This window comes from Chamaea fasciata, unplaced genomic scaffold, assembly GCF_029207755.1.
Source record: "Chamaea fasciata isolate MVZ Bird 193981 ecotype frontalis unplaced genomic scaffold, bChaFas1.0.hap1 SCAF_15, whole genome shotgun sequence".
Classification (NCBI taxonomy): Eukaryota; Metazoa; Chordata; class Aves; order Passeriformes; family Sylviidae; genus Chamaea; species Chamaea fasciata.
In genome coordinates this window covers 16,966,038-16,990,970 of record NW_027094100.1, presented here as the reverse complement: position 1 = coordinate 16,990,970, position 24,933 = coordinate 16,966,038, and the positions used below count along the sequence as shown (strand labels likewise).

At 56.4% G+C, this 24,933-nt stretch overlaps 3 protein-coding genes across 4 annotated transcripts; all 3 read right to left on the bottom strand.

Moving 5' to 3' along the window:
* Window positions 1-43: 43 nt before the first annotated feature.
* On the bottom strand, window positions 44-1,473 carry MZB1 (marginal zone B and B1 cell specific protein). The gene is made up of 4 exons (XM_066197032.1): window positions 1,259-1,473; window positions 859-965; window positions 567-671; window positions 44-489 (listed from the first exon to the last, which is right to left on the bottom strand). The coding sequence occupies exons 1-4, from the start codon at window positions 1,448-1,450 to the stop codon at window positions 315-317; spliced, it is 579 nt and encodes a 192-aa protein (XP_066053129.1). The 5' UTR covers window positions 1,451-1,473; the 3' UTR covers window positions 44-314.
* A 711-nt stretch (window positions 1,474-2,184) lies between these two features.
* Window positions 2,185-6,864, bottom strand: PROB1 (proline rich basic protein 1). Its single transcript, XM_066197472.1, has 2 exons — window positions 6,160-6,864; window positions 2,185-6,105 (listed from the first exon to the last, which is right to left on the bottom strand). Exons 1-2 carry the CDS (start codon window positions 6,862-6,864, stop codon window positions 2,500-2,502), a joined length of 4,311 nt encoding a protein of 1,436 aa, XP_066053569.1. The 3' UTR covers window positions 2,185-2,499.
* A 3,379-nt stretch (window positions 6,865-10,243) lies between these two features.
* Window positions 10,244-24,589, bottom strand: DNAJC18 (DnaJ heat shock protein family (Hsp40) member C18). 2 transcript variants are annotated; one of them, XM_066197023.1, is made up of 7 exons: window positions 24,498-24,589; window positions 24,233-24,378; window positions 22,757-22,942; window positions 19,954-20,066; window positions 18,081-18,190; window positions 16,222-16,394; window positions 10,244-12,743 (listed from the first exon to the last, which is right to left on the bottom strand). In XM_066197023.1, the coding sequence occupies exons 1-7, from the start codon at window positions 24,533-24,535 to the stop codon at window positions 12,619-12,621; spliced, it is 891 nt and encodes a 296-aa protein (XP_066053120.1). In that variant the 5' UTR covers window positions 24,536-24,589; the 3' UTR covers window positions 10,244-12,618. The 2 variants fall into 2 exon arrangements, with proteins under 2 accessions (XP_066053120.1, XP_066053121.1); XM_066197024.1 differs by lacking the exon at window positions 10,244-12,743 and adding an exon at window positions 15,067-15,145.
* Window positions 24,590-24,933: the final 344 nt, after the last annotated feature.

The following is a 24,933-nucleotide window of genomic DNA, read 5'->3' as shown; positions in this document are numbered from 1 at the left end:
TGGCTGCGGGTTGTGAAACCGGCGAGCGCAGCCCCGGCACGGATCAGCCATTAACTCCTTTAATTGGGGCTACACCCGCCCGGAGCCGCGCCGTGGTGAAACATTAGAGCCCGTGGGTTACAGAGTAATTCCCAGCTCGCCCGGACGGAGTCGGCGCTCCTGCCGGTACGGCCGGGCCGGGGGTCGAGCGACAGCGGCGACGTCGGTGACAGGCGACACCAGGGAGGCGCCCACCTCCCGGCACGTGTCGGCTCCCGCTGGGGACGAAGTCGGTTCCGAAGGTCACCGGGGCATTAAGCATTAACCTCGCCGGGCTACAGCTCGTTCTGCGGCGCCTTGGCGGGGTCCGGGCGGTCCTTGCGGCCGGCACAGGGTCCCTTGTCCCCGTGGCACAGCAGCTGTCGCAGCGCGGCCGGGCCCCGCCGGTGCGCGCTGTAGATGTGCGCCTCGCCCTGCTCGCCCACGTAGCCGTGGCACAGCTTGGAGAGCCTGCGAGGAGCCGCGGCGGTCACCTGGCGGCGAGGGGACAGTGCCCGGCCCCCCTGCACCCCCAAACCCCGACTCACCTGCCCGGCCACGGTCCCCCCGACACCAGCACGCTCAGGGGCTGCTGCCTCGGCAGCCCCGGCCCCGACAGCCGCTTCTCCCCGTCCAGCTCCAGCACCCCGTAGCTGCGGGCAGAGCGGGGTTGGAGGGAAAATGGTCGCCGGGGACACCCCAATCCCTGGGGACACCCCCGGCCACTCTGATCTCTGGGGCACCGCCGTCCTGGGGGACATTCTGAACCCTGAGGACTCCCTGATCCCTGGAGACACCCCCATCCCGGGGACACCCCCATCCCGGGGACACCCCGCTCACCTCTCCCAGTCCTGTGAGCAGCTCCTCTCCAGCACCTCTAAGTAGTCCGACTCCTTCAGAGCCTTCTTGCCCACTTTCCCTTCTGCCTTGCTCAGCTGCTCCTCAATCTGGGGTGAAAAAGCACAGTCTGGGCACTGAGGGTGGCAGCGTGCCCGTGACCCTGTTCCCGAGCGGGGCTGGGGTCTGCCCTCCCTTCTGTGCGGCCCCGGCAGCGGAAGCACATCTGGATTAGCAGGTCCATGAGGGGTCCCAAAAGGCTTTTCTAAGGTGCCGATGGGGAATATCCACCAGTGGCCCACCAGTGGCGTGGCCCGGAGGGGCAGCAGCATCCCCCGAGGCTGAAGGCTCCCCACAAAGGTTCTCACTGCCGCTTTTGGGGCGCCGTGTCGCCGGTTCCCACCTGGAAGGCGATGGCGTGGCAGGCGTCACAGCGCAGGGATTCGGGCATGTGGGGCGAGAGCCGCTCCTCGGGGCTCAGCTGGGGCGCGGGGACAGAGTGGGACAGGGCGGCGGGGGGGTCCCCGCACATGCCCTCGGCCCCTGTCCCCCCCAGCAGGCTCAGCACCAGCCACGCTGCCAGCGCCGCCCGCATCCTGCCGCGCCCCCGAAGTGCTCCCAAAGTGCGGGGCTGAGGCGTGGGGTGGCTATAAACCCCCGGGGCGGGCTATAAACCCCCGGGGCGGGCTATAAACCCCCGGGGCGGGATATAACCCCCCGGGGCGGGCTATAAACCCCCGGGGCGGGCTATAAACCCCCGGGGCGGGCTATAAACCCCTCGGGGCTGGCGAGCGGCGCTGAGGCGCGGCCAGCACACACCTGCATCCGGCTGGGGCGGCCCGTCCGACCCGAGTGTCGCGGCAGGAAGGGGGGATGTGCATGGGGTGCCCCTGACCGAGTGCCCCCTCTCCAGGAGGTTTTTGCTCTAACTCAGTCCTGTAATGCCTGGTCCCTTCTTCTCAACCTAAATCCTTCCTGGAATGGTGTGGGCCCACAGGGGCTGGGGGTGCGTGGGGGTTTGGGGCTCGGGACTGGGGGCTAGGGTTAGGATTTGGGGTTCAGAGCTAGGATTTGGGGTTAAGGACTGGGGTTTGGAGCTCATGGTTGTGGTTTGGTGCTCAGGGCTGGGGTTTGGGGTTTAGGGCTCACTTCAGAATCCCTTGCTGCTGCCGGGGACTGGGATTTATCTGATGGACACTCCAAGACAGACAGACAGGACTGCAGGTTCCAAGTGCCTCAACCCCTCACCTGCCTTTACCGACCACACAAGCACAGGATGAATAAGCGGATTTAAAGCTGTTTCAGCATTTTTATTACTATTTTGGGGTGTCTGTGCTGCAGCCGTGGCTGGGGGTGGCCAGGCCATCACCCCCCCGTGCCAACCAGCCCGGGTGATCCTTGGGATGGGACCGGCAGGACGGGGGAAGCAGGACCTGCGTGGTCCCTTTGCTGGCCCACACCTTCATGTCCCCCTAGGGCTGTCAGGTGCTCACACCGGAAAATCCCCTTTTGTCGCCATTTCCATGAGGAGCCAGTGAAGTCCCGCTACCCCTCGGCGCTTTGCCAGCTCAGCCGTGCCCGGGGTGATGCTGGCTTTGGCCTAAGCCCGGCCGTGGGAAGGGACATCCCCGCGGGTCCGTCCCGTCACATCCGGAGCAGAGACCCCTCGGGCGCGGCAGGGCTGGCGCGGGCCGGGGGCTGCTCGGGGCCGGGGCTGGCCCGCATCCCCGTGGGGATGTAGTACAGGCTCTCCAGGTAGCCGCAGTCGGGACCCCCGGCAGGGGACGGCCCCTCGCCTTTGGGAGCAGAGCCGGGGGTCCCGGGGTTGTCGGCAGCCGGCAGCGAGGGGTGCGGCGGCGAGGGGGCGGAGGGCGGCGGTGCCGGGAGCCCTGGGAAGCCGCCGTAGGGTGCGTAGGGTGGGCCATAGACCCCCGAGGGCATGACCAGGGGGTTGAAAGGTGCCTGGTAGAGCCCGGTGTGTGATGCCACCGGTGGGACCAGCACCTCCAGGTACTGCCCGGTCTCGGGGTCGTAGAGCGTCTTCATCTGCGGCTGCCGCGGCGGCTCCATGTAGTAGCACTTCCCGCTGCTGGGATCCACGAGCATCCTCCGCTGGGCGGGCAGGGGGGCGGAGAAGGGCTTGGGGGGGCTTTGCCTGCTCCTCCCACTCGGCGAGGGGCCGTCGGTCCTACTGAGGAAATGAGGAGCTTCCTCCAGGTGGGGCTGGGCTGGGGGCTCCGCAGCAGCCGGGCCCTCGGGGGGCCGGGGCAGGGGGGGCTCAGGGCTGGGTTTGCTCCAGGGCACTTCCCCACCAGGAAGGGGATAGGCACCGGTTCCCAGCGGAGCGCTGGCTGGGTTGGGGACAAAAGGGGATCCCAGGAAAGAGCTGGCCGTGTTGGAGACTGATGGATGCCCTAAGGAAGTGGGGACTGGGTTGTTGACCAAGGGGGACCCAAAGGATGAGCTGCCTGGGTTGGGGATCAGAGGGTTCCCAAAAGACACACTGGATGGATTGGGGACCAAGGGGGACCCAAAGGATGCACTGGATGGATTGGGGACCAAAGGGGACCCAAAGGATGCACTGGATGGATTGGGGACCAAAGGGGACCCAAAGGATGCACTGGATGGATTGGGGACCAAAGGGGACCCAAAGGATGCACTGGATGGATTGGGGACCAAGGGGTTCCCAAAGGATGCACTGGATGGATTGGGGACCAAAGGGGACCCAAAGGACACACTGGATGGATTGGGCACCAGTGGGGACCCAAAGGACATGCTGGATGGATTGGGGACCAAAGGGGACCCAAAGGATACATTGGATGGATTGGGGCCCAAGGGAGATCCAAATGATGCATTGGATGGATTTGGGACCAAGGAGTTCCCAAAGGATGCACTGGATGCATTTGGGACCAAAGGGGACCCAAATGACATGCTGGATGGATTGGGGACCAAAGGGGACCCAAAGGATGTGTTGCACACGTTGGGGACCAGAGGAGCCCCAAAAGACTTGTTGGAGTTGGAAACCAAGGGGATCCCAAATGATGTGCTTGCCAGGCTGGAGGCTGATGGGAAGCCAAAGGATGAGCTCGTCGCGTTGGTGACCATGGAGGTCCCAAAGGATGCACTGGCTGGGGTGGGGGCTGAGGGAGCCCCAAAAGAGGTGCTGGCCGGGCTGGGGACAAAGGGGGTCCCGAAGGATGCACTGCCTGCGTTGGGGACCGAGGACAGCTTTGGCATCAGCGTGGATTTGGGGGCTCTCTCGGGGATCGCCAAGTAGTTGGAGTTCTCTGCCGGGGCAGCAGGCGGGTAGGGCTCTGTAGCCGCCGGCCACTGCGGCGAGCGCTCCCAGGCCTCCCTCTGCTCCGGAAGCCGCCCGGGGGGACCTTCGCTGCTGTCCCCGGCTCGGAGCGGGGCGGCGGGGCCGGTGCCGCCGGCAGAGCCCCCGCTGCCCACCGACACCCGCCCGCCGCCGGGCTGCTCCTGCCTCCGCTCGCCGGCACGGGGCTCTGCCGCGCTCCTCGCCGCCGGCTCCGCAGGCCGCGGGCAGCCGCCGCTGCCGCCCGGGGCTCCTGCTGTCACCGGGTCGCGGCTGTCACCGCTGCTGCGCCGCTGCCCCAGCGACTCCGGCCCCTCGGCAGCGCGGAGCGCTCTGGTGCCGCCACGGCCGCGCACCTCCTTCCCCACCGCGGGACTCGTCGGCGGCGGAGGCAGGAGAACGGTCTTCTCTGCCCGCAGCACCGCGCTGCTCTGAGCCGGGGAGCTCTCCCTGGCCACCGGGGCCGGCCGGCCCACCAGGACGTGCAGATGGGTCTCCACGTGCGGCACCCGCTCGGCCACCGGCGCCCGTGGTGGCAGCCGGAGCTCGCTCCGCTCCCGGCGCGGGGGCGATGCCGGCGGCTCCTCCGAGGGGGCCGCTCCCCTCCGCGTGGCCTGGACCCTGGTGATGTTGATGGGGGAGCTGTGGGAGGGCGCGGGCCGGCTGCCGGGGGGCTTCGCCGGGGCTGCCAGCACCTCCTCACCCGCCGGCTCCGGCGCCGGCTCCCGGCGGACCGAGGTGCAGTGGATGACCAGAGGGGCGGCCGGGGGCGGCTCCCCGCTGCTCGCCGGGGCCACGGTGCCGCGGGAGGCGCCGGCAGTCCCGAACTTGAGGCTGTAGCTGCTCTTCACCAGCTTGCGCACGTCCCGGGGCTGCGGGACGCGCCCCTTCCCCTTCTCTTCTGGCTTGGGGGGCGCGGCTGGCGGGGACCCCCGGGGTGCCGGGATGCCGGGGCTGGGCGGCCGGCGGGGCACTGCTGGTGGCTTCTCCGGCTGGCTCTGCGGCAGCGCCCTCGCCTCCTGAGCCCGGGAGGAGGCGAAGGGGCGGCGCGGCGGGGTGGCGGGGAGCGCCCGGCTCTCGGCCTTGAAGGAGAGGGTTTGGGAGTGGATGGGGCCGATGGCTCGCTCCTTCAAGCTGGGCCACGGCCTCGGCGCCCTCGCAAACCGCGGGGCGACATCCAGCACCTTCCCCACCCCAGGCTGGGCTTCGAACAAGGCGCGGGCTCGCTGATAGCAGATCCTCTCCGACGTGTGCTCCTCTGCGGCCGCGGGCAGCCAGCGGCCCTCCAGCACCTCCTGGTACTTCATCCTCTGGTTGAGCTCGTTGAACGTCTTCCTCAGGTTGCAGACAGTCTCCCTCGTCGCCTCGCTGAGCACCACGCCCTTGGTGGGATGGGTGATGGTGGTGGTGTTCCCCACGGCCGCCGTGGCCACCGGCATCCCTCCGCCCCGCAGGTCCTCGGCCGAGAAGCTGCAGTCCGAGCGGGACAGAGAGCTGGACTTGCCCTCCAGACCATCCCCCAGCAGGTCGGTGCCGGCGGAGGACGGCCCCGAGGAGGTCGAACTGCCTCGCAGCCCCTTCTGCTCCATCTTGATCCGCTGCTCGTACTGCATCTTCTTGGCCAGGACGTTTTTCACCAGGCACGAGGCCGCCCTGGTCCTGTCGGTGCCGTCCAGGGACGCCGCCTTCATGAACTGCTGGTAGTTGAGCCTGAAGTCCTCGCCGACGGCTCTGCCCTTGCTGGGGGGCTCCTTCCTGGCAGGGGGCTGGGGCGCTGAGCCATTCCCCCGGGGACCAAAGCCCGTCTCCTTCCTCTCCTTTCTCTTCAGCAAGATCTGGCGCTTGGGCACCGTCCTCTTCTTGCCGTGGCCCTTCCTGGCCTCGCCGCTCTCCAGCTCCACGTCCACGCACTCGAACTGCTCCTTGCCCAGCAGCTCCCCGTCCACGCCGGCGGGGAAAGGCCAGCCCGCCCTGCCATGCAGAGCCGCGGCCGCGCCCCGGGGCTCCCCGGCGCCCGCCGGCCACCGCCGCGACCGCCCGCCGTCCTCCGACAGCGAGTTGGAGAGGCTGGAGGAGGTGTGGGAGCTGCACATGTCGAGGCGAGCTCCGGGGAGCCCCGAGAGGCTGCGGAAAGCCCTGGCCGTCAGCGCCTGCACCTCGCCGTCCACCTCGTCCGAGTCGCTGGGAGCCCCGGCGAGCATCGCCCCGGGCTGCCGGGGCACGGCCGGCTCCCCGCCAGCGGCCGCGGCCGGCACAGGCTGCCGGTCCCCACCGAGGGGACCCATCCTGCCCCCCTGGCCCGGCGCTGGGCTATTCTTAGCCGCGCTGGACAGCTGAGCCCGCTGCGGGCGGGCGAGGGGGCCGGGCGGCGGGGGCACACCGGAGGCCCCCGCCGGAGCCCAGCGCCCCGGGGCAGCCCGGCCGGGCGATCCCTCCTCGTCCAGGAACTCCAGGCAGTCCTTGAAGGTCTCCGTGCCGTCCGAGCACAGGGCGGAGTGGTAGGAGGACACGGAGGAGCTCGACATGCTCTTGGTGAGGTCGTCGCGGGGCAGCCCCGGGAGGTGTCCGTCCTCCTCCTCCTCCTCCTCCTCCGCGGACCGCCGGCCGTCCCCTCCCGCGCGGGGACACTCGCCCTCGGGGCCGGGCAGCTCGGCGGGGGACAGCAGGAGCGGCTCCCTCTTCCCGCGGGGCATGGTGGCAGGGAGGAGGCCGGGGGCTTCAGCCGGAGCCGGGGAGCCCTGCTCGGGGCTGGGGCCGCTCTGCCCGAGCCGCTGGCTCGACCTTCTGGCTCCGTCGCCGTCCCGGCGGCTGGACCCGGCGGCGGCACAGAGCAAGCCCGGATCACATGGACGCAGCGAGCGCCAGCCGGGGCAGCCGATGCCAAGCGCATTGCAGGGATGCCACCGCCGCCCCCAGCCTCGGGGACCTGCCGGGGGGCCGCCGGCTCATCCCTGCCTCTCATCCCGCCCCGCTCCCCACAAACCTCAGGACAGGTCCCGGGGCATCCCCGCCCCCCACAGAGCTCCCGGGTGTGTGATCCCATGGAACGGCCTGGGCTGCCCTGCAGCGGGACCTGCTGATCCCTCTGGGGATGTCCCGTCCCCGGTGCTGAGGGCACGGCAGGATCCCGAGCTGCAGCTCCCACCACGGCTCCTTTTCCCGGTGCCACCGCCCACCTTGCCACAGCAATGGTGTGTCCATACTGGGCCTTCCCCAAAACCCACCCTATCCCAAGCAGGAGCTCCCCCATATCTAATCCAAACAGCCAGGAGCAAACTCAAGGCTTGGGATCCACCCGGGCATGGAGCACCCCTGGGATTCACAGGACTGAAACCAAAGGACTGCAACCATCTGTCTTTTTTGGGGAGACCCCAAGGCAGTGCTGGGGTGTCTGGGGTGACATGAAGGTCTCTGCAGCTTGCCCACCCCAAGCATTGCTGGTGCAGCCCAGTCCCAGCTTTTGGGGGAATTTTTGCCATGAAACAGCAGCAGCAGGTGCTCCGCAGCACTGCCAGTCCTGGAGCAACCCGATGCCCAAGTCCTCTGGGTTCATGCAGGGCCTAAATTTAAACCTTGGCAAGGAGAGGAAAGCTTCCCGCAGAACTGGGCTGGCACTTAACCCTTCACTGCTGAGCTCGGCTGGGCTTGCAGGTGGCATTTGTGCCCGCAGGGACTGCAGGGGCCCTGCCGTGGGCTGTGCTCACTGGTGTGCTGCCTCGTGCAAGAAAGCGCGTCTATGTGGGATTTCAAACCCCCCAGTCCCTTTCTTCACGGAAAGGGTGGTCAGGCACTGGCACAGACTGCCCAGGGCAGTGGTGGAGTTACCATCCCTGGCCCTCCTTCCACCCGGAGCTCCAGGGCGTGTCTGAAGCCATCCCAGCTCCCGCAGCACCCACGGCGGCTGCCGGGAAGCGGATGGACAGCGATGGACACCGGACGGACAGCCGGGTGTCCGGTGCTGCTCTCTTGCCACCCTCGCAGCCTCCGGTGGTGGTGTGTCACTTGTCACAGCTGTTGTCACTGTGACCATTGTGGTTTTAGCAGGGCTGGTTTTAGCAGGGTCGGGGTGTCAGAGGAGCAGCAGCAGCAAGGACTGTGCCGAGCATGAGCACTGGAGAGAGGCAGGGGAAAGGCTGGGAGAGCTGGAGGTGCTCACGTGGACAAGGATCCAGGGACACCTCAGAGCCCCTGCCAGGGCCTAAAGTGCTCCAGGAGAGATGGAGAGGGACTTGGGACAAGGGACAGCACAATGGGGAATGGCTTCATACTGATAGAGGGCAGAGTTAGGTGGGATATTGGGAAGGAATTGTTCCCTGGGAGGGTGGGCACAGGGTGCTCAGAGAAGCTGTGGCTGCCCCTGGATCCCTGCAAGTGTCCCAGGCCAGGTTGGAGCACCCTGGGACAGTGCAAGGTGTCCCTGCCCATAGCAGGGGGTGGAAAGGGGTGTTCTTGGGGGTTCTTTCCAACCCCCACCAGTCTGTGATTCTGTGATCCCAAGAATGCTGTGAACAACCTGTCTGGGCGTGCTGTGGGATGGCAGCAGAACTGGCCGGGCATTGCTGTCACTGCCCTGGCTGCAGCCCCAGGCTGCCCCAACCCGCCAGGCCAGGCCACGCTGCAGCACCTGCACCTCCTCCTCCTGGGTTTGTCCCTCGGTGTGGACACCCAGGCTCCTCCTGCCAGAATGAAACCCAAGCAGCATCTCCCAGCACACAGGGCTGTGCGTGGGAGCAGCCTGTGGGGCACGACACGTTACAGAACAGCGGGTGCACCCTGGCTGAGCCAGACTTGCCAATTATACTGATTTATGTTTAAGCCAGTGTGATGCCGCCTGCAGCCTCACCGCTGCATTTGCTTATTAACCTGGATTTTGTGCCAGCTTGGTGCGTGCTCACCTCAGTGTTGGCACGCCTGGCTCAGGCAGCAAGGAGGAGGAGGAGGATGAAGAGGAAGGCTGCTGGTAGCTGCTGAAAGTAGGATGTGCCTCTCCCACGCTGGAGCTTTCTGCAACTCCAGAGGAGCAGGAAACACTGGCCCAGCTTGGCAGGGGCCTTTCAGAGCCGCCTCTGAGGTTCAGGAGGGATGTGGGCATCTGGGACACACACACGCAGCCCCTAGAGCTCAGGCACTGGGACACCCCAGGCGCTGTGTGACAGAGGGACCCACCGGCGCCCCCGTGCCCAGGGTGTCACAGGGCTGCGGCTCCCCGCTGCTGTGGCACAGGGGCGCCGCCCGAGCCGGCGCCAGGGCCAGAGCGCCGGCCCGGGCTGGGCCACGGCGGGCCCGGAGGGTCCTGCGGCCAGCGGCGTCAGCAGCCAGCCTCGCTCCCAGCTCCCTAGCCCGTTCCCGGCCCCCTGTCCCGTTCCAAGCCCCGTTCGCAGCTCCCTGTCCCGTTCCCAGACCTCTGCTGCTGCCCCTGCCCCGTTCCCTGTTCCGTTCCCAGCACCTGTCTCGTTCCAAGCTCTGTCTGCAGCCCCCGGTCCCGTTCCCGGCCCCGGTCCCCGTTCCCCGCCCCGGTTCCCGGTCCCAGCCCCGGTCCCGGTCCCCGTTCCCAGCCCCGGTTCCCGTTCCCGGCCCCGGTCCCGCTCCCACACCACTCGCAGGCCGGGGGGCGGGGCCGGGCAGACCCCACGGCGAAGGCGGGAACACAGGCCCCGCCCACACGCAGCCTCCCGCCCCTCACACAGCGAGGAGGGCTCAGTGCCGATCGCGATCCCGAACCCCATCCCAGCCCCGGTCCCAATTCCGATCCCCATCCCAGCCCCGGTCCCAATTCCGATCCCCATCCCAGCCCCGGTCCCAATTCCGATCCCCATCCCAGCCCCGGTCCCAATCCCGATCCCCATCCCAGTCCCAATCCCGATCCCCAGCCCAGCCCCGGTCCCAATCCCCATCCCAGTCCCAATCCCGATCCCCATCCCAGTCCCGGTCCCAATCCCGATCCCAGCCCCAGCCCCGGTCCCTCGGCCATGTCCCGCACCCCGCGGCAAATGGCGGCCGCCTCCTCCTCTCACCCAGGCCCATCCCCGCACCTCGCCCGGCCCCAGGCTCGGACCACCACGGACAGGCACAGCGATGTCACATCTTTAATTTAAAAATAAATAAATATATATACACACACACAAACCCACGTTCAAGCGCTCGGTGCACCCAGGAACACCCTCTCCTCCCGTCAGAGCCCCACAAAGAAGAATCCCAAGTACCCTTTGCAGAAGGACGGCGATGCACTTCCAAATCAGGGGCTCCAGAGAGGATTCTCCTTCTCCCTGTGGAGCACCGAACAAACACAACTTGTCCTGTTTGTCACCGCAGAGGTCCCAAGCCACGTGCCCTCCCTCACAGCAGCCCGACCCTGGTTAGGAACAAAACACTTATTGCTTTTGGGGATGTTTTTACCTCCCTCCTGCATTTCCTAGCTGATTGTGCTTCCCACAGGAGGTCTCCATCAAGTACTCGAGATCTTTGGATGAAAGGTACAATCTGGTTTCAGTGCAAAATGCTATGGAGGCGTTTAAGCTCCGTGCAGGACATTGTGAGTCCAGAAAGTCGCTGGATTTGGTCTCCCTACCTGTATCCCTCTACAGTCACACAGGAATGACAGGGAAGATCCCAACCCTGGCACAAAGTCCAACCACTTTAATCGATTTCTAATATACAAGCTATTTAACATATAAAAAGCAACATTATTTTCACTCTTTGTACACGCATGTGCTCAAAAGGTGGAAATATCAGAATTAAGGCTGCCCGCTCTGCCAGCCACCAACCTGGAATCAACACCCATTCTTGCCCTTAAACTCTGGCACTTAAGAATTCTCCACACCAACCCTCTCAAAATGCCCTTTTCACTGATGTTCTTCCTCTTCCAGGTGCCCCAAAAATTCTACTCAACTTCCTCACGTTCCTACAAGGTTTCCTACAAATGTGGCATAAAAATGCAATTTAGAGAGTCACTATGTTGTTTTTTTCCCCCCTTTTATGACATCCCACCACAGCACTGTTGCTGTACCTGGAATATTCTCCTCCAGGTGGGAGGTTTAGGGCTCGTGTGCAGAAGCACCAGGGCTCAAATCAAACCCTCGTCCTTGTGCAGACCCCAGAAAAGGGTTTGTTTTCCAGATTTCTTTCCTGCCAAACCTCCCAGGGGGGCATGGATGGGACAGGGACATGGGGGGGAGGGGGGACACACTATGGTACCAGCATTCCCAGTTCCATCCAGTGGGACTCCTACACCACTGCACCAGTGCCCAGCACACGGACAGTCTGACAGTCCTAAAGGCAGGTTTAATTCTGGCATTTTCCAAGCTTTTGAGCATTTGCTCCCTAGGCTTCAGCCAAGGCCACCTGTGCATCCTGTGTGACTCCCGTTTCAGGCATGTGGCAACAGCAGAGCCTTGCTCAGGTGTCACTGACTCCCATTCCCAGGGTCACTCAGAGAGGAGCAGTGCTGCTCCGGGAGCCCCCACCCCAGGCAGGAATTCCCTGGAAGACCAGCTCATTCCATGCAGGGCACACACCGGACTGCCTCGGCGGCTTCATGGTGCTCAGAGGGAGCAACACTGGTCTAACACTGGCCGAACACTGGTCTGCTGCTCATGAGGACAACCCAGCACCAATCTGCTCTTCAAGGCCTGGCTTGTGTGAAGGAGGATCAAGAAAAAACAGGACATTGCCACGTGGGTCTTTTTCTTTGCAATATCATGTCTACAGTGAAACATTCATAGCTGCTCAACAGAGTAAAAATATGCTACATGAGAACTGTACCAGAAAATGCAGGGCCCTGGGAGAGCTGGGTGAGTGTGCAGAGAAAAACCAGAATGGAATCGCCAGCTTCAAAATATGCCACTGGAAACAGACAAGGGAATGACCACAGTTCTGCTTTCCCAACAGTCTGGCAGACACTGGGACTGGTGCAATTCCCAGACTCCCGTGTTGGTGTCAGGATGGGCACAGCCCTCCCCCTTGGAGCAGCACGGACACTGGGAGAGCTGGGAAAGTGCTCAGGGGCTCCCCTCAGGCAGGGACTGTCCCTCCTGCACTGGAACCACCCTAGCTCTGTGGAGGGACAGGGGGAGCTGACACCCAGCCCCAGCACGGCCCTGTCCAGGGATCCAGGGAGCTGCAGATCCACAGCAAACACGGGAAGCCGAGAGGAGCCTGCTCTCCCGGGAAGCACACACAGCCTGGATGGCAGACAGGGTCCAAATTCAGAGCGTGTCCTGGGGAATGAATTTACAAAGTGCCACTGGTCCTTGGAACCAAATCTAATGTACAGGATATATTACAGCAAACAGCAGCCCTGCAGCTCGTGCTGGCCCCTCTGTGCACTGCCTGCACAGGGACTCCAATATCCAGACTCCGCAACAGACTCCTTCCCTTTTCACATGGAGAAAAATAAAAACATAAGTTAAAACAGCAATAAATAAAAGTACGTAACGTGTGCGTCCTGGTCAGCCCCCTTTATGCATCCCAATCAGACTGGAGAGCTTCTCACAGTGCTCAAGTTTCAGGGACTCTGCTTTCTGTTTTAACCGCTCATCTCTGTAGAGCTTGGCCAAATTTGACAAATCAGACTCTGAAAGATGAAAAAAAGGATGTATTAGGATGAAGCCCTGAGCCTCCTTTAAAGAACTGTTTCCATGTGCTTTGTTATCCTTGTGGCACTTTTAAATTTTAATTTTGGTGGGTACTGAAGCCAGGGAGGTGAACAGCTACCCAAGGGACCCGTCTGAAAGGCCTCTCTGCCCTTTCATTAACAATCTCAAATGCACTTTGCATTTTGTTCCCCCTCTTCTCAAAAGCCACATAAAACTGAAATAATCCCATTGTTTAAATTATTTCCTCCCAGTAATTCAGAGAAGTTTCTTTTACTGATTAGCTGAGGAAGTCTTAATATAGGTTTCTCCCTGCAGAATAATTTGGCTGCAGGATTAGATGCACCAAGGAGAACAGCAGTAATTTACTTCTGAAAAGGTCAACATCTCCATAAGCACAGGCTACCTGATGACACTCAATTTTTCAAAGAGCTTTTATACACCTTACAAGCCCCTCATTTTATAAAATTATTCAGAGTGGAAAGAACTTCAATAGATCCTTTCATGCCTTACGTCCTCTGTCCCCATCCCACTGAAATTTAAAGCCATTTAACCCTCCTCCCACTCACGGGAAAGCTACACAAACTGACAGGCAGGAACAGTTCATTTTAGAGCAGAAATCCATTTACAGGTTTATAACCAAATGCCACTCAAGCAGGGCTGGGCACAGCCTTGTCAAGCCTCCAGCAAAAACCAGGCTCAGGTAATTGTCCCTGAGCCCTGAGTCCCTGGAGCTGTGCAGGGGAGAATCTCAGTTTACACTTATCCAATTGGGGAAAATTATTCCCTGCACTTTTGACAGCATTCATTCCATCACATTTGCTCCTTGTGGATTTCAATCTTTTACAGAGTAGTTCCTTTGAAGCCTTTTCTTCAAGGAGGTTCTGAATTCCAACTATATTTACATTGGATATACAGAAGAAATTCCTCCCTGTGAGGGTGGGGAGGCCCTGGCACAGGGTTCCCAGAGAAGCTGTGGCTGCCCCTGGATCCCTGCAAGTGTCCCTGGCCAGGCTGGAGCGCCCCGGGACAGTGCAAGGTGTCCCGGCCCATGGCAGGGGGTGGGACTGGATGACCTTTCCAATCTAAACCACACCATCATTCTGTGATACTTATCCTGATTTGGTTTTCAGCTGCCTCCTTGCAGAGACCCCAAGCTCTCTGCAGCCTCACTTTGCAACTGAGCCATCCCAGCTGAACCATCTCCTGCAAAACCTGGGATGTGCCTTTGGAACCCAACTGTGCCACCAATTTCAGAAGACCCAAACCCACAGCACACACAACTTCCACACACTGCTCTGCTGAGAGTCTGGTGCAGCACTATAAAACTGACTGGCTGAACAACGTACAACCAATCCATTATTTTAAAGGTTTTCCTTAAGGTTGTTGGACATCAGGTAATGTTTTTCAAGTATTAAAAGAAAGGACTTTAAACCCCAAACTGTTCCTGAACTACTCATCTCTGCCTGTTTTGCTGGTGCTCAAGGGAAACACGCCCTCAGTAAACACAACAAATGTACTATAAATAGACATTCAACTGACAAAAAGCTCATCACACCAAGTCCAACACTTCAGCAAGGATTAAGGGACCAACACTGTGCAGCAACAGCTGACTGAGAACTGCCTCAGCATCTGCAGAACTTTCCCCCAGCACTCCATCCTGTATTCAGAGTTTATTTTTACAAACATGACTGTCCTAAGGTCAGCCCGGTCTCAGCTATGGGCTGGATGGGAAGCACTCTGAAAATGGTGAGTTTTCAATGACAGCAGTGGCCTCAGGCCATGCTAACTGTGGCTGCTGTAAATGTATTTGCAGCTGGTGACTAACACAATCCCTGAGTGTACAAAGCTCTGGAGGAGCACGGCTTGGCAGGCACTTGGCATTCCAGGCTGGATCATCTCCCCTCTCTGCCTCCTGGGGCTCTCTCACACTCACAAGCCCCGTCCCCTCTTTGGGGCTGGGCTCTCCTCAGCTCCAGCTCTCTGTGAAAGAGACAATGTGGTGACTTTCAGCTGCACGAGGTCAATTAAAGGGTTTTTCTGTAGAAATAAACTCTCCCCTTTAGCAAGCATACATTTTTGGGTATAAACATCCACATTATCCCTGGAGGCTGCTCCTGCCAGCCACAGATACTCAAAGTTCACAAATCAAACAGCAAAAAACTTCAGGACTTTTATGGTCCTGTATGTTGTTTTCCTTTTTAACTTCAGAGCCTACATCTTTTTATTTATTTTTAAAAGCAGGATTGGTAACTTTTATGTAAAAAAAAAGTCAAAACAAGCCTTTCCATCAAATACCTGTAAAGAGCCTGGAGTCAGAAACTCTACTGCTACCTCTCCTCTAGGATTAAATGAGTCTTCTTTAGATAAACTGGTAAAGAAACTGAAAACAAGTGAAAAGGCATCTTTTAGCAGAGTGCTGAGGGCTGTTCTGCACAGAGCAACTTAAAATCCCCACCAGTGTGTGAAAGCAGCTTGACTGCTGCTCCTGAACATTCACACAGACACAACTTGTTCCAGCTTCCTTTACACACAGCACTACTCGGTGCTGACTCATTTGAAGGTGGTGAGTTCTTTAGGTGAATAAAGTCAGTGAGTAAAACCAGTCACAACATCCAAGTCTAAGCAACTCCTTGTGATTTAATTTCTGTTAAATTCTGTTATTCCTTACCATTCTACAAGCAGCAGGAATTTGCTGTCTCCTCAATGAACCAGATTAGTAGCAATTAACAAGCAGTAGAATACGGGGTTAACACGCCTTTATTTAAATGTGCCACTGATCCACTCAGAGCTGTGTGAGAATAACGAATGAATGCTCACATCTGTGCTCTCCCTTTCTGCATTCAATTCTTGTTTTTGAATGACTTGAAAATGGTGAAAAACATGATCTCCAACTCAGCTAAAGATAGAAAATGCAAATAACGCCCCAAACCACGGAAGCATGCTCTGAAAACCGATACCAGCCACACAGCCCACTGCAAGGGAGCCAAGAGCACCTGGACATGCTCTGGACTCTCCTGGAGAAATTTTAAGGAAGAAGTTACAGAAACTTCCTGAAGAGCCAGTCGAAGCAAAACTGATTCTGCTCCCAAAGGAAACATGGAATAGGTGATGCCTCAAGATCTTTTCCAGCCTAGCAATCTGTCAGAGCTAGATAAATGTGGTAGGTTGCATGGTTAAAACATCACTAAAGGTTATTCAAGCATAAAACCTGAGCAGAAAAAAACTGTCTCAAATGGTGAAGTCTACTTTCCACTCATCTCCCACAATCACTCAAAATGGATTTTGACAGATGTCAAGAATAGCAAATTCAGTGTTAAGAGCAGATGTGAGACACCTTAAACCAGTGCAAGGCTGAGATGTTACAAGGATTGGAAACTGAGGCTAAAAACAGCAGAGCTTTGTGAAGCACAACCACCCCCCAGCCCCTGAAACACCCTTGGGACAAAAATAACTTACTTTGCTGTTTCTCCTTCCAGCAGCTGGTCTGAATATAGTCTATGTAATCTTTCTCAACTGTTTTCTCAAGCTCTTGAAGTTCTGCTCCTTGATAATTCTTTTCAAAGTTCTTATCAACATAGTAAGGCACCTGCAAGTTCTCTGTTTCTCTGCTGACAACGTGGCCTATGGACCTGTGGGAGCAACAGGGAGAAATCAGATATTTCAGCACTTCAGACCTCAAGAAATCAAGAGCTATTTCTCCACATTGGCATTTCCAGAGGAAAATATTTACAACAATGTTTGTACAGTTCATTTCTGCAGGATTATGGCTCCCTCAACCATCCAGTCAGGAAATTACAATCTCAGGGACAGCAAGCTGTGCAGCACAAACAGAATCCACCCTCCTGCTACAGTCATAGGAAAATATCCCAGAGTTTATAAAAACTTAGGGCACAATGCAGTTGGATCTGGATTTTCCCATTTTTTGGATCCTTTAGCAGAAATAAAACTTAGCAGGGGAGATTCTAGTTACACTTTTCTTCAGGGTTTTGTAATCATCAAACCCTGTAAGCAAAGTGAGGCATGGAATAGGCTGGAAAATACCCTGTAGGAAGAATCACCCCTGACACATTCACTGGGTTAAACCACACTCGTGGAGTGAATTTCCATATCTGAGCAAAAGTACTCAGGCCTCTGCTCGAATCACTGCCCACAGAGAGAGGCAGGCAGCCAAAACACAAAGGTTACACTCTACTCAAAGGAATCCTGCTTGCCCCATTTTCCTGGACTCTTCTTTTCCTTCTCCTTCCCTGTGTCTCAGAGGTGTCCCCAATTTCTTTTAGTTTTTAGGCTGTTCAGTTGTTTTAAGGCTATGAGATAAACAGCCTAACTCTGAACCAGGCTCAGGCCTATCTCCCATCACCAGGAGAAGGGGAGGCAGTGAAGAAAAGCAGCTCAGCTGCTGTGGGGGCAGCGTGGGAAGTTTCACATGGGACTGTCAGATAGCAGAAACACTCCCTGGAAAAAAAAAAAAAACAAAAAAACACCCTAAAAACATCCACCCTCCTGTTCTTTTCTGAGGGCCTCACACTGATACTGTGTGGCAAAATGATGAGGGGTGTTGAGCTGCTCTGGCAGAGGAGAGGAGGGGAAGGCTGGACCTGAGCAGTTTTACTCCTAGGAGGGAACAAGGGGACTGTTGGGAGCACTCTGCTGCTTGCCCCAAACCTGCCAATCCCACTCCTCTCTCAGGAAGGGCCAGCCCAGGTCAGCTCTTTCTCTCCTCCGGCTCTGGATGCTGAGAGCAACACGTTTTTCCTCTGCCCCACAATCTCCCAGTACAGCAGCTCTGTGCGGTCCTTCTGCTCCCAGAGCCCAGCAGCCCCCAAGGCCCTGCTTCTCTAGAGAGGTTAAACCAGGCCATTTCAAGGCTTTAGCGATCTGTTGAGCTTCCAGTGAATGGATTCCTGCTCCAGAAAAGATTTGGATTTATACTGCAAACCACAGGTTTCATTTTTTAGCTGCTTTCCAGAGGAACCTCAGGGGTGGTCCACAGATTCTGGGGGCTGGTCAGACCAAAGGCTGATCTACATCCACACTCTCCATCCTGTATCACTGTGCAAAACCATTCCAAGCCAGCTGAGGAAGGTTTCCTACCCTCTCAGTTCAGCACCCTGTGCACTAAAACTCCTCATAGGGAACTTCACAGTGCTCAGAACTCACCAGTGCAGGCCGTCGGTATTACCCTATTTACCAACTGGAAACGTTTTCTATGAAGAGCAGAACATTAACTTGCATTTTGCTATCAACCCCAACTTCCATCTGCCTCCATGCTGCAAACAGCAACAGCAGAAAAAATGTGGTTTTAAAGGACTTACGATTTGTAGAATAAGCTGTAGGGTGGGTTGGTGGCCATCAGCTGGGTGATAACTGACACTATTATGATGATGAAAACTGGCATCAACTGGATAAACGCAGAGTATGAATTCTGAAAAGTACAAGGATTAGCAGTCAAGAGAAGAGAGATGGAAAAAGGCATCTGTTCACAGAAGCCAGGCTATCAATCACAGATCAACAATGTGTTACATGTAAACTTCGAGGAAAAAAGAGGAAGTACTTTGGGATTTTTAGAGGGCAGACACTGTAATTTCTAAATAACCTTTATGAATAATATCAGAACACACTTGAACACCATTTTCTTTCCATTATCTTTTCCTCTTCTCCTTCCTTCACAGGGGCAAGGAAGCACTGTTGTACCTGTCAGTGTCCAATCCAGCCTGCAGGAACACCCTGTGACTCCCGTGTGCCCACAGCTTTCCTGCACCCTCTGAATTTGCTCACCACTGTAAAGATCTCAGCCTCTGCTCAAGCCCTGCATTTAATGGCTGAGCAGTGAAGGGTTAAGAGCTCCCATGCAGTGTAACTTCAGACAGGATGCAAGCACTGGGGCTTTTGTTTGGATTCATTTAGCAGCACAAAAGAGTGGAAACATTATCAAAGGGAAAACACTGGTCTTTCCTTCTGCTCTTCCATTTCTATCTAAACTGGCTTTTAAATGCCTTTTCTCATCCAGAGGAAAATACAATATTCAGCTATTTAGGTTTTGCCCTCTGCCCTGGGATACCAACAAGGATTCCTGATGTAGTAGTAGGTGGGACTCACAGAATCCCAGAATCGCTGAAGCTGGAAATGCTCTCCCAGTCCATGGAGTCCCAGCTGTGCCCCATCCCCACCTTGTCCCCAGCCCAGAGCACTCAGTGCCACCTCCAGCCCTGCCTTGGACACCTCCAGGGATGGGCACTCCAAACCTCCCTGGGCAGTTCCAGTCCCTGAGCACCCATTCCATGGAGAAATTCCTGCTGCTGTCCACCCTGAGCCTCCCCTGGCCCAGCCTGAGGCCGTTCCCTCTCCTCCTGTCCCTGTTCCCTGGGAGCAGAGCCCGACCCCCCCGGCTGTCCCCTCCTGTCAGGGAGTTGTGCAGAGCCACCAGGTCCCCCCTGAGCCTCCTTTTCTCCAGGCTCAGCCCCTTTCCCAGCTCCCTCAGCCTCTCCTGGGGCTCCAGCCCCTCGGTGGGGTCTTCACTCTCCTGAAGTGAGGGGCTGGATTCACTTCCCTCCATTTAGCTGTCTGTCAGCTGTACCAGTTTCTTTTTTTTTTTCCTGAGCCTGAGACTCAACAGAGAAAAACTCATCTTCCCTGGAGAATGATCCCTGGAGGTTAACAGACTGTCTCCAGAGGAAGATCTTGCCAAGGCAGGTGGCAGCTGTGTACATGCACTGACAACAAAGGCCACCTTGTGTCTATCTGGAAGTCTCAGTTGGCAGAAATGTGTCCCAGGCCCATCCTGACCCCAGCTGGAAGAGGCCTGTGCAGCCCCTGGGTGCTCATTTATTGGAAGGATTAAATACACCTTGAGGACAAGCCACTACTTCCACATCCATCACCAGTCCCCATTTGGACTAATTGTTGTTGGATTACCAAGCACTGGAACTTGCAAAAAGCAAGCAGCAGCAAAACCCTCAGTGACAGAGACTCGAGGGCCTGAGATGCCATAAATACAATGAATCTTTACAGCATTGATTAATAAAAGCTAATCCAGTGACAAAGGAAACATCCACTGTGGCTGCGGCCCTCGAGGATAAACTCTGAGCACTCAAGCATGGGAGGGTTTGTCCTGGCTTTGGAAGAGGATCCCTCTCCCTGCTGAAATGTTTAAATATTTAGGCGGAGAAGATCTCTCCTCCTGGCTACCTGTGGCCTGTGCTCCTCCTCCTCTGGTTCCTGTGTCCACGCCCTCTCGGGCCGGTGCCTCCGCGGGTAATAGTGAGCATCTCTGGCTACATTGGAGAACATGTGGATATTCCCTGCAAAAGGAACCAGGACAGACTCATGTTTCACCCAGCTGCTGGTACTCACCTGGATTCCTCAGTTTCTAATGAATTATCCAGGTTTATACTCCACAGCCTGAATGACACCTGCGAGACCTCAGAGTAAAAAGTACAAACCACCTCAGAATTAAACACCACCACAATGTTATTCCAAAAAGCCTACCAGAGAAATTGTAGTGTGCTCCAATTCATCTTAATTTAAATCAAGCTGCAGAAACATGTTCTGGTTTTTATGATTGTATCTCATATTTTAATGCTGCTCTTGTCATATTCACTTGCAAGGCTGTGGCAGGAAAATGAATTTGCTTCACCAGGCTCAGGCTGTGAATTATGGTCTCCCATAATTACTGAATGTGGTCTTCCACCCTCATTTCTAATTCCTCTGCCTTCAAGACATTAATAATTTCACTTAATTATTTTATAATAAAGAAAGAGATTTAAAAAAGAGTAAAAAAGGAGAACAATTCAGGATTTTCTTTCTTGCACACGGAATGTGGCTGATTTATTTTAAAAAAATCTAAAATGAGGGAAGAATTGCATTTGCTGCTTCAATTTGAAGCTCAGGATCTGATTTTATCACCATATGAATATCTTAATAACAGCTGTGCTCTCCTCTTTTGAAATTCAGAATGTCTTTGTGTTAGAGAATTGAAATCTGTGGCTTATCATCACAACAGAAATGCAAAACTATTTTTAAGCCCTGGGAAAGATGTCACATTATTTTATACTCTTATCCTGTCCTTTTTTTTGAGTTTCCCAAAGAATTCTGCAAGAAACCTGGGCAAAGGTGACCTCTGCTGTTGTGTAAAACCTCTGTTCCACTGCTTGTTCAAAGATTTTCCAAGCTGTAGGCATGTGTGCAGTCAGAGCTCCAACAGCGAGCCAAGCCAGGCTGGCTCCAAGGAGGAAAAGTTTCTTTTGGGAAAAAAATAACCAAAACCCACTTTATTTCTATCCTTCAACACTGCTCAGATAGGATTATATCAAGCTGTGAAAAGAAGAAGCCACTGTGGGAAAAGAAGGATGGCTTTTATAGGGGTGCCTAGAAAAAAAGTTTTCCCAAATTTTAAGTTTCTCCAAGAATTTCTGGCAGCAGTTTCTTTTTTTCCACGTGCATTTATTTTTTATGAGAAGAACTTGTAGCCTCTCTTCAGTACAACTGCAACATTCTGCCACGTGGAGTGTCCTTTGAGTTTAATCACATTAAACATTTTAAATTTAACTATTTTTCCATGGAATAACCACAGATGAAAACTGCTCAGTAAAAACAAAACCATAAACCTGCCCTCAAAAGCCCAGTGAGGAAACTCTTGTTTATTACCAACACCCACTACTACTAACTTGTATTTTTATTTTCTTACTCTTTGCTGCTTTGCTCAAAATTCCCATCTTCTCCTTCATGCCAGTCTCCCTGATAAACCTGCCATGCCCAGTACCCAAACTCCTCCCACTGCTCCTCAATTTCCTGTCCTCAACTCCAAGCATCCCTGTTCCCCACAGGCCCTTTCCATGAGGGCGATGTCCCTCAAAGGGCACATCCAGGTGCAATTCCTTGCATGGTCAGAGATGGGAAACCTGCAGATTCCAGCTGGAATTACATCATGCTGGGGTTGGCTTTGCATATCCACTGGTGCAAGTTTGGGATCTGAGGTTGCCTTGGCTGCAAGATGCATCATTCAGAGCAAGGTTAATAAGTAACTACTCCTCTGTGTGTCTTCAGGCTGTAGTAACTGGTGTGTCACTTTTTGTGACACCTTGGAGGTGAAAAGCTCCCAGGAGTGCTAGAGCAATTCCTTAGATGCTGCCAGGAAGGCCCTTGAAGTCCTCACACCTTTCAGATTTCCTTTTAATCCACTGATCTTGCAGGACCTATTTTTCCTACAAATCCAAAAGCCAAGGCTGGGCTGAGACATGCATGGAGCTACTCCAGGTACAGCTCCACCGCTGTGTCACTGATCCCGCACATCCCCTGGATCCTGGCTCCTCTCCTGGCAGGCAGCACTTGCTGAGCTCCCAGGCTGTAATTTCATTACAGCACAGGCTGCTGCGAGGCACAGGAGCTCCTGCTTGCCCTGAGACCACAGCTCCAGGAGCTGGGCCATGCTGGCCTGGAATGCTGTCAGGTGCCTCAAGTACAACCCAGTCATGGAATTGTTCAGGTTGGAAAAGACCACTGAGGTCACTGAGTACAACCATCATCAAAAACAACTCTGATCCCTTCTCATTCACATCCTGTTTTACCTCCTATACCATCACTGGCTTCAGATGATGGAGGGAACAAAAAAGGCAGAAATCAAATGTGAAAAGGTTGCTGCTCTTTCCAGACGTATCATCAACTCCCTGAGCGGTCCCAATGGAAGCTGAACTTCCTCATAGTTTATAGAATCACAGAATACGCTGAGTTGGAAGGGACTCCCAAGGATCATCCAGCTCCTGGCCCCGCCCAGACACCCCAACAATCCCCCGAGCAGTGTCCAAACCCTCCTGGAGCTCTGGCAGCCTTGGGGCCGTGCCCATTCCCTGGGGAGCCTGGGCAGTGCCAGCACCCTCTGGGGGAAGAAACTTTTCCCAAAATCCAGCCTGAGCCTGCCCTGGCCCAGCTGCAGCTGTTCCCTCAGGGTTAGTCAGTCCACCACCCTTCAAAACCACTGCAGACAGGTACTGACCTGTAGGGAAGTGCCCACCAAAAAACACATTGAATATTTCCTCTGGTGTGATGTCTGCTTCGAATTCTGTGTAGTAATTGTAGTGCCTGGCCTGGCCAGGGCTGACGTGCTCGTGGTCCCTCCCCAGCTCATCGTAGCGCAGCCGCTTCTCAGGGTTGCTCAGAACTGCAAAAGCATTGCCTATTGCTGGGGAGGGAATTAAAACCAGTGTTACATTCCCAGAGCTCACACTTTCGTAAGTGAAGCAGCAAAAGATGCCCAAACAAGCCAAGGAAATTTGTGCTTGACCAAAGATGGAGCTACTTTTACGAAAGACGTGTAACAGCTCCAGTATTAACTGTGATGGAAACCACTTCCTGCTGTCACTGACGCCAGGAGAGAGACTTGAAATATTTGTAAAACTGACATGAGAGTTCACTTCAGCCAAGAAACTGGGTGAGAATGGATCACTTTATCAGCTCAGGGCAAATGCAAGTTTGGTCCAAGTGCACCTCCATATCCCACATGCAATTAACACAAAGTTAATAACTGCAGGGGCCAATTAAAATGCATAGGGCTATCCCAAGTTTTCCCTGCTGGCAGAGATGCTCCTGAAGCTGTGTGGCACATCTATTTCACACCTCACATCCAACCACTCAGAAGTGTTTGTTTGGCTCATCTTTCTTCTTTGATCTCTGACAGAACAAGTTCATAGAGAAATACAACCTAAACACAAACAAATAAAGAACAGCCCTCCAGAGGCTCCTTGTTTTACCAGACTGTGAATGAATCACTTGCTCTCCTCGTGCTGGGCTGCATGGAAAAGGAAAATATGCACGGTAACACTGCAGCATAACTGAGAACTCCAGACACAGCACATTGGATTCAATTTCATATTCCCATACATATATATATATAAATAAAAATTGATTCATGACAAGGAGCATTTATTGATGACAAACACCCAGTTCTCCTGGATGAGCAGTGTCAGTTCAAGCTCTGAACCTCCTTCAGTATCATGGAATCCCAGAATGGTTTGGGTTGGAAGGAATCATGAAGATCACCTTGTTCCAATCCTCTGCCATCAGCAGGGACAGCTCCCACTTGATGAGATTGTTCCAAGCCCCATCCAAGTTGGCCTTGGACACTTCCAGGGAACCAGGGGCAGCCCCAGCTTCTCTGGGCACCCTGTGTCAGGGCCTCAGCACCCTCACAGCAAAGAATATCTTCCTAATATCCCATCTATCCATCCCCGCCTCTGACAGCGTAGAGGCCATTCCCCCTCGTCCTGTCCCTCCAGACCCTCGTAAAGCTCCTCAGAAGTATCTGGGAATGAGACCCGGGATGCCTTTCTCATCGTTTCTAAGGGAGACGCGTATTTTGCAGACAGAAACGCAGACCCTGCCGAGCCGCAGCAGGGCTCTGTGAGGACGCCGCTGTGTCCGTGACCCCGCCCGGCTCCGTGGGCCGGCGGCGCCTCCTCTGCCGCCCGCTCACCTTTGAAGGCCTCGGTGGCTCCGGGCGCGCGGTTCTTGTCGGGGTGGAACTTGAGGGCCAGCCTGCGGTACGCCCGCTTCAGCTCCTCCTCGCCGGCGTCCCGGCTCACCCCCAGGATCTCGTAGTAATCCCGGCACCGCTTGATCCTGAGGGCGCACACAGGGTTATCGGGGCGCCCCGGGCCCGCTCCCCGCCTTTCCCTGGGCTCCGTCCCCCGCCTCCCCGCCGCCCGCCGCGCTCCCGCGGGCCCCCCGTTGCCGCTCACCGCCGCACCCCGTCCAGCTGCTCGGCCGTGTAGGTCATGTCGGCCCGCGGCCGCCGCCGCTCCTCGCTCACCGCCCGCCGCCCCGCGCCGCCATCTTGAGCGCGGGGGCTGCTGGGAGCGGGCCCGGCGGAGCCGGCGTGGCCGTGACGTCACGGCGAAGGTCGGTGACGTCATGGGGGTTTCTGAGGGGAGCGGGGGGCCGCGAGGTCATGGCACCGTGGAATTGTGGAATGATGGAATGTCATGCAATTGTGGAGTATCCCGAGCAGGAAGGGATCCACCAGGATCACCCCGTCCAGCTCCTGGCCCTGCCGACACCCCAACAATCCCCCGTCCATCCCTGGAGCGCTGTCCAAAGGCTCCTGGAGCTCTGGCAGCCTCGGGGCCGTGCCCATTCCCTGGGGAGCCTGGGCAGTGCCAGCACCTCTGGGGGAAG

Coding starts and splice junctions, on each gene's coding strand:
- DNAJC18 (XM_066197023.1), bottom strand. CDS start 24,535: ATGACCTACACGGCCGAGCAGCTGGACGGGGTGCGGCG. Junction 18,191..19,953: donor AGGAGGAGCACAGGCCACAG/GTAGCCAGGAGG, acceptor TGTACTTTTCAG/AATTCATACTCTGCGTTTAT. Junction 12,744..16,221: donor CTGGAAGGAGAAACAGCAAA/GTAAGTTATTTT, acceptor TTCATCTTTCAG/AGTCTGATTTGTCAAATTTG.
- PROB1 (XM_066197472.1), bottom strand. CDS start 6,864: ATGCCCCGCGGGAAGAGGGAGCCGCTCCTGCTGTCCCCCGCCGAGCTG. Junction 6,106..6,159: donor GGGAGCCCCGGGGCGCGGCC/GCGGCTCTGCAT, acceptor GTGGACGGGGAG/CTGCTGGGCAAGGAGCAGTT.
- MZB1 (XM_066197032.1), bottom strand. CDS start 1,450: ATGCGGGCGGCGCTGGCAGCGTGGCTGGTGCTGAGCCTGCTGGGGGGG. Junction 966..1,258: donor GCCACGCCATCGCCTTCCAG/GTGGGAACCGGC, acceptor TTTTCACCCCAG/ATTGAGGAGCAGCTGAGCAA. Junction 672..858: donor TGCTCACAGGACTGGGAGAG/GTGAGCGGGGTG, acceptor CTCTGCCCGCAG/CTACGGGGTGCTGGAGCTGG.